General features: G+C 40.9%; 1 protein-coding gene across 2 annotated transcripts; it reads right to left on the bottom strand.

Annotated features, from left to right (window-relative positions):
• Positions 1-2,104: 2,104 nt before the first annotated feature.
• Positions 2,105-6,428, bottom strand: LOC120441998 (zinc finger protein 83-like). 2 transcript variants are annotated; one of them, XM_039617701.1, is made up of 3 exons: positions 6,396-6,428; positions 2,545-3,141; positions 2,105-2,430 (listed from the first exon to the last, which is right to left on the bottom strand). In XM_039617701.1, exons 1-3 carry the CDS (start codon positions 6,411-6,413, stop codon positions 2,329-2,331), a joined length of 717 nt encoding a protein of 238 aa, XP_039473635.1. In that variant the 5' UTR covers positions 6,414-6,428; the 3' UTR covers positions 2,105-2,328. The 2 variants fall into 2 exon arrangements, with proteins under 2 accessions (XP_039473635.1, XP_039473636.1); XM_039617702.1 differs by having other exon boundaries at positions 2,105-2,427.
• Between the last annotated feature and the right edge of the window lie 1,361 nt (positions 6,429-7,789).

Genomic DNA, 7,789 nt, shown 5'->3' with positions numbered 1-7,789 from the left:
GACCTGCGAAATCTCTCTGTCCCACACCGTGGTGCCGCAGTCTCCCACTGAAGGAGCTGCTCAGTGCTGTCACAGTCTCATGCATGGGGTGGGAGATGTTGTCCAACAGGGATGACAGCTTAGCCGCCATTCTCCTGTCACTCACCACCTCCACTGGGTCCAGAGGGCATCCTAGAACAGAGCTGGCCCTTCGGATCAGCCTGTTCAGTCTCTTCCTGTCCCCAGCAGAGATGCTGCCTCCCAGCAGACCACACCATAAAAAGATGGCTGAGGCCACCACAGAGTCATAGAAGGTCTTCAGGAGTGGGCCCTCCACTCCAAACGACCTGAGTCTCCGCAGCAGGTACAGCCTGCTCTGCCCTTTCCTGTAGAGGGCGTCTGAGTTATGAGTCCAGTCCAGTTTGCTGTTCAGAAGAACACCAAGGTACCTGTAGCTGTCCACAGCCTCGATGTCCATACCTTGGATGTTCAGTGGTTGCAGTGGAGGATGTTTGTGTAATTGTACTTAGTAGTCAGTATAAGCTTTTAATGATATAAGTTTGCATATGATAAAATACTGCATGATGACCTTTTGATGACTTAGACTGTTGTCCACTACAAGACTTGTTCTGTTCTCTTTTGTAAGTTTCTTCCCACAGTGATAATAAGAGCTGAACAAGCAGTTTCCCTCCCTACCAGTTAGAGGAGAGCTGGACACTCTTATCTGCGCTTCCTAACAAGAAGAGGGGCCGCGTCCTTCAGAATCACACACACACACACACACACACACACGCATACGCACCAACATTCCTCTGTCTATGAACAGACGTATTCACTATTGTATTACTTTTGTATATAAATACAGACAGGTGCAAGAACAGAGCGCACATCACAGGGCCCCCAATCTCGTGTGAGTGCTCTGTAGCCACCCTTGCAAGAAAAAACTGCAGCGTGTGTGTGTTTCTACCCTCAGACTTTCAGCTGAAGAAGTGTCTTTTGGAATAAATCTCTTGATATACATGCATCTTTTATGGGATTGTCTAAAAATATCTCAATTCTGGCTCTGCATCAACAAGAAAATGAACTTGATACTAAACTTTAAGATCTGTAAAGATCCGGGTCAAATCTTACTACAGTTGCTGCCTCTGAATAAAAATCTGGACAAAAAGAGATCCACGTTATTAAATAAGCTTATGTTTAATGTCAGGAGATGTGTTATTGAACTGGATTACGGAGCAGCCCCCCTACTGTAACTCAGTGTTACAAGGAAATTTTTAATAACTTTCAGGTTAGATTTTTAATAAGCTGCAGGAACCCTGTTCAGTGTGTCATCTGAATCTGACTGTAAACATGTTTCCATTTGTCACTTCAGTCTTTACTCTGAAATACAAGAAATGAAATCACAGCTCAAACTTCTTCATCCAACTGCTGGATCAAAGTGAACCACTCAACATGAACAGTGAAGCAGAACAGTTTAGAAAGCTTAAAATGAGACTAGAGAACCATTTTCATTCATAGTTGCCTCATCAGATCTTTACAGGAGATTTGATCTGAACTCTGTGGAGCCTGATCTCAAGAGTTTTGAGTCTGACACTGAAAGCAGAAGAGGATCTTCCTGTCTCTTCAGATTCACTGTGATGGGAGTGATTCCAGCCCTGACTGATCACACTGATGTTTGCACAGAGCAGACAATGAAATGAATGTTTTGGCACATTGGTAACAGTGAAACAGTTTATTAGTAACATGGGATCGTTTGTGTTTGGAGTATGAACTGAGATTCTTGAAGCTTATGTCACACTGGTCACAGCTGTAGTTTCCTTCCATGTGTGTACGTTCATGACGGCTCCGAGGATCTGATCGTGAGAGGTTTTGTCACAGTGTCTGCACTTGTATGGTTGTCTAAGGAGCTTGGAAAGAAAAGCGTCTGGACTTCTTTAAGTTGCTTGAAGACGTTTCACCTCTCAGAAGCTCTCAGAAGCTTCTCAGATGAGAGGTTCTGAGACGTTTCACCTCTCAGAAGCTCTCAGAAGCTTCTCAGATGAGAGGTGAAACGTCTTCAAGCAACTTAAAGAAGTCCAGACGCTTTTCTTTCCAAGCTCCTTAGACTACGATGACCTGGATGACTGAGAACCTTCACAGACACTTGTATGGTTTCTCTCCTGTGTGGACTTGTTTGTGTGTTTTAAGCCCACTTGCAGTAATGAAAGATGACCCACACTGATCAGACGTACTTTTTAACCCCACTGTGAATGAGTTCATGTCGTTTTAATCCACTTGATGTGGTGAAGCTTCTCCCACATTCTTTGCAGTATTTCAGTTTGTCTCCAGTGTGTTTATGTTGATGTATTTTCAGGGTTTCGTGCCAACTGAAAGTTTTTCCACAAAGGTCACTTTCCCACCACCACGGTGATGACAGGGTTGAGAACTGGATCCAGCTGTGTCACTCTGCTTCTAAACAAAAACACAAAGACAGTGTAAGTCAGTCCTTCAACATTTTTATCCTGAACAGCAGAGTTGTTCCAAACAGTCAGGCTAAAATGACAAGATAAAAATATAAATACATACCTCACAGTAACTGCACTTGTAGAGTCTCTTTCTGGTGTGGATCTGTTGGTGTCGTCTCAGGTGACGTGGAGCTTTAAAAGTCTTCTCACACAGGTCACATTTATAAGGTCTCTCCTCAGTGTGGGTAAACATGTGTTGTTGTAACTGTGCGTCTGTTGTAAAATGTTTGCCACACTGTTCACAGCAGTACACATCATGTCCGGTGTGAATGCGTAGGTGTATATTTCGGTACCCTATCCGACTGAAGGTTTTTCCACAAATGTCACAGCTGTATGCCTTAATTCCAGAGTGGGTAACTAGATGATTCTGTAAGCTGCTACTGTGAGTAAAAACTCTGCCACACTGATCACAGCTGTACACTTTAACTCCACTGTGGATGAGTTGGTGTCTTCTTAAAGCATTCTTCCAGGAAAACGACTTTTCACACAAGTCACAGCTGAATGGTCTCTCTCCAGTGTGGATGACCTGATGCTGTTTTAGTGAAGGCTTCCCAATAAAATCCATCCCACACTCGTCACAGGTGTATTTTTTCTCCCTCTTTCTTCTGTGAGGTTTGTCGGCCTCCTGAGAGCACTGACTTCTCGCTCCATGTTGGTCCTGCAGTGACAGAGATACAAACAGAGGCAGTGAGTGAAATGCAGTCGTTGTACAAACTGAACCTTCAAACTTCCTCCATTAACACTAGTTTTAAATCTGAAGGTGGAGTGTGGCACCAAACACCTTACAGGTCTCTTATCCCCACCTACTGGTAGTTCTAGCACATTACATCCAACCTGGTGTTAAAAATAATTCATGACTGTTTAAACACTCTAAAATCATTTTTCCTTATTTTCCTTACTTTTACTCCCCACATTTAAAAAAGGACTTTCTACTCTACATTTTCAAAACAGACTTTTTAGGTTTGGTTTGAGGAATTTGAGGGGAGTTATTTCATCACTAAGGGCATCAAACATCAAACCAATTTGAGCCTGAAAAATAACACATGAAAGACAATCCTGATCATGTACTAATCACCAGGATATGAAACATAAAAAGAGATGAAAGAGGCAAAACTGTGAGTCATAGTCAGGAGTTAAAGTGAGATGTTGTTCTTCTTTCTTTCTTGCACAGCACCTGAACAAACAGGTAATTTCAAATGCAGCGTTTCTATCAACAAACATCAGCAAACACACAAACTGTTTGTGTGCAGTTTGTCTCACAGTGTGTTGCTGGCTAAAGGTCCAGCTGCTGTACATCACAGGGAGAGAAAAGAAAGAGAGCTAACTTCACTCAGAGATGGAGAAAGATAAGACACACAGGACAGGAGAGGAAGAAGAGGGGTTAGATTTAAAGGGAAGGACTGCTCAGTGGGATTTGATCAACTGCAGATTAAAGCTTACATGTAAGTCCTCATGTGTTGAAATCAGATATTGGGTCTGTACATGTGACATTATGTTTTTTCAGGTTGTGAAACATGCTGCAAAACAATCTGAGGCAGACTAACTGTGTTATTTAAAGACTGCATGAAGATCCTCTGCAGGTTAGTGCAGGATAAACAGGTTAGTTTGCTGAACTGTGATGGATTTAAAGTAAAGAACAGTGTGTGACTGGTGCACAGTGACTGTGGTGCTCATGTCAGAGTTAGATTACATCAAGTGTAGCAGAGATTCATTTAAACTGAAGCTCATGATGCTGACATTCATTCACTGAGTTCCACCTTCATACCAACAGTATAGTGTCTAATATAAAGACAGTGTACTGTCAGTGTAGAGGATGGAAATCAGCCAGGACAACTCATGAAACATCTGCTGACATCTGGTTGAATTCAGTTGTGTACATCCACAGAGAGCAGCAGGTCAGCTGATCACAGCCTGTACTTTAAGAAAATCTACTGGAGCTCTCAATAGAAATTATTGTGAGCTGTGATTCTTTTCCCCACGCTGAGCCACTACAGCTGATTTTAGGGTTCCCACCTGCTCAATCCCACTTTAACCTCTTCCCTGCTCATGTTCCTGTTTAGAGGCAAAGTCACCGTCTACAATGTAGGCAACAGAAAATACACGTATGTTTTATTTTCCTTCATTTTCTACTTAACTGATTCAAACAGAGTACCTTTATTAGAAATAAATAGTTTGTATTTCATTTACTAATCTTATTTTGACATTACATTAATAAAGCACAAGGTTCAATTAGCTTTGGATAAAAACATGTTGTTAAAAAGTTCTTCAAGGAGCTACTTTTACTTTTTTACTCAGAGGACATTTACGAGCCTGTACTTTTTCACTTTAGCTTGAGTAAAGAAGGTGAATGAATACTTTTACTGAAGTGTTTTTAACACTAATATCTGTAGTTTGTGGGATTATAATATTACCTTATGCTATGTTATACCCCTAATTAAAGATTGTGAAATATTATGTAGTTTTAGTTTGCATTATTCTTCTGAATTAGAAGAAGGTGATAACTATTACATTTGTTAAACTGATTTGCATTACATTAGACTGCTGATTTATTGTGAATGGATGATGTTGTTTTATGATGCATTATACGGCTGAGTTATAAGAAATACTGTTTTCAGAGAGTCATGATCTTATTTGTCTGATTAGAAGAGAGCAGAACATACCGGAGAGGTTTTCTGCCCCATCTCAGCAGGAGCAGATAAACAGGGAGCCAAGGTCGTAGCTTAGGCGCCGTGTGAGAGAAAGAATGTGAATGTTTAGGCTTTTATGATTAGGTGGGGGCCACTAGAGGCTATAAGAGTTTGAGCAATGCTCCACCATTTTGAGATCTTATGCTGTCTGCGTACAGTGTTCATCTTTCACGCGTGTGTTCATTAAAATCATCGTTTGACTCAACCCGGCCGGACCAGTGTTGTTATTTTGGTTTTCCTCTTGTATCCATCTCCAATACTTTTGAACTCGTAACAACTTCTGCTTAAGTATAGAGTAAATGTACTTTTGCCTCCTCTGATAATTTCTATAATATTATTTATATCAGTGATGGCCAAATGAAGCTTTCTGAAACACTGAAGCTTGTATTGAAAAAGGTTCATTACTCAAAGCTTTTCAACACAGTCCTCTTTGGTGACATCTGCTGGCCAAAAATATGAAGAACAGCTTGAATCTACAAATTATAATAAAGAGCTTCATTATAATTGCCCACGCTACAGAGCTCAGCTGACAGCTTCTGTTTAATATCAGGCTGCTGTTGTGGTGCTTTGAACGTGTATTTTTGGGGGTGATGAAAAACTGTTAGGTTTAATGTATGTGTTACAGGTTGCCATTTAGAAAGCTTGAATGCTTCTGTTTGCTATCTAGGTAACCTACGCATATGACTACGTGCATGACGTTGATAAGGGGAACAAGCAGCCTTGAGAAGAACAGATTCTACCAACAACAATCTGGGAGAGCTGCACTCCCATCATATAACCACACACAATGTATAATCATGCTTGCACAGCACAATCAAGCTTGCACAGTACAATCACTTTGTAACCAGTTATAGGAGTTTCTCATAGGTAATACAGCAACAAGCTTTATGAATATTCATGTGTGTAACCAATAAAAACAACCTGCAGGGGGAAAGCAAGTTGAAGTGGGTTGGAGACAACTGCTTCCCCCTCGCGAGTGAAAACTTGAGCTCTGTGTGACCTCGTTCCTGTGTGAGTTTCTGTTTATCCGGCAGTATCAGGGGTAAAACTGTTATGTCCATTTGAATATTAATAATTTTGATGAATAAATCTTCCTTATTTTAACATGTGCTGTGGTGTGGTCTCTAAAAACAACATAAAATACAACACAGTCATATAACAGGTTGGGAGTATGAGAGTTTTAGACGTGACTGATTATTTGGTGAAACTGTGATATTTTCCTCACCTTCTGTGTTGAGCTCATTGTTTCCTCTGTAGTGACTCAGCTGAGTCCAGATGGCTGAAAATGTTCCTCTGCTGCTCCGTCAGACTCTTCTCCTCCTGCTGATCAGCTGGGACACAAAACAGATCTTTGTTAGGCTCCACACTGCACTGAAGAGTCAAAGTGTCTCATACGTTCATCTGACAACACAAAGTACAAATTTCACTCTGATTGCTTGTAGAAATCTTGTGAGACGTGTTGTGCTGCAAAGTGAGGGAACTCTCTCACTCACTTATACTTCAGGAGGAACTTTGTGACATTGGCTCTAATATTCTAAGCAGCCCTTTACTATGACAGGGCCAGAAAGTCCTGTTTGAAGGTTTGGGAGAAGGACCATGTTAAAGGTGGATTGGGGTTTATACACTTTGTTATGATACAGGTAAGGCTGTAAGAGCCTGAGAAGGTGTCCTGAATGAAGCTCTAAAACCAGTTTTCAGCTAACGACTCTGCTTCAGTCTGGAAAACAGCAACTACAAGTTTAAAGACTCCATCAACAATTCACACCCAGCAACAGCCTGAACAGCTCCTCCTGTGGTTTCCACAAACAGGGACAGACCTGTTACTCCCCCAACAACAACAACAACAACAATCTTTATTTATAGAGCACATTTAAAAACCAGCGGTATACCAAAGTGCTTAACATAAGAGACAGAGAAGTAACACGAGTATTATAAGGCCTTAGCAAAGTATCAAATATACTCACAGGTCAATGCCACTAATACACAGGGGTAATATAGAATGCATATCAAAATAAAAACATAATAAAAGCACAAGCCATAAAAATATGTATAAGAAAAAATAGAGTAAGTCTAAAAGTCAGGTGTGAGCATTAACAAGCAGGAAAGGCAAGATTAAACAAATAGGTTTAACCACCCCACACTTTCCACACCTTTAGCCCCCCCAGTCCCATCACCTCCACTATTCCCCAACAACCAATGATTAAAGCTCATTGATCAAATGCTGTGATTGCAGCGACTCACTCACTGTGAACGGTACTCATGGCCATTGATCAGCAGTCTTTGATTAATGAGCTTTGATCAGTGGTTTCAGTGCTTTCCTTCCTGCTTTGACTGCAGCTGTGTTTGACACAGGAAGACATTTTTACATTCTTCACGATTATACTTTATTCTTTTTGGGGGAAGTGCAGCTTTAAACCTTCACATGATTCAAGTCAACCCAAGAAATCAATCTGAACGATCACAGGTGGGAAAAACTTCTGTAGACAAAATAAAATAAAACCCAACATTCAATCCACAACATGATTAAAAACATGATTCTCCCAAATCACCAAGAGCTGCACTTTAACCAGCACAATATATTTTTATTCTCTGTGCTTTCAAATATGAACACTGTTTACT

The sequence above is a fragment of the Oreochromis aureus genome, linkage group 9 (genome assembly GCF_013358895.1).
Source record: "Oreochromis aureus strain Israel breed Guangdong linkage group 9, ZZ_aureus, whole genome shotgun sequence".
NCBI classification, from domain to species: Eukaryota; Metazoa; Chordata; class Actinopteri; order Cichliformes; family Cichlidae; genus Oreochromis; species Oreochromis aureus.
This window is presented reverse-complemented; position numbering and strand designations above follow the sequence as displayed.

Excerpts from the sequence above, each read along its gene's own strand:
- LOC120441998 (XM_039617701.1), bottom strand. Across the intron at positions 2,431-2,544 it reads ACAAGTGCAGTTACTGTGAG|AAGCAGAGTGACACAGCTGG; the intron begins GTATGTATTTAT and ends GTTTTTGTTTAG.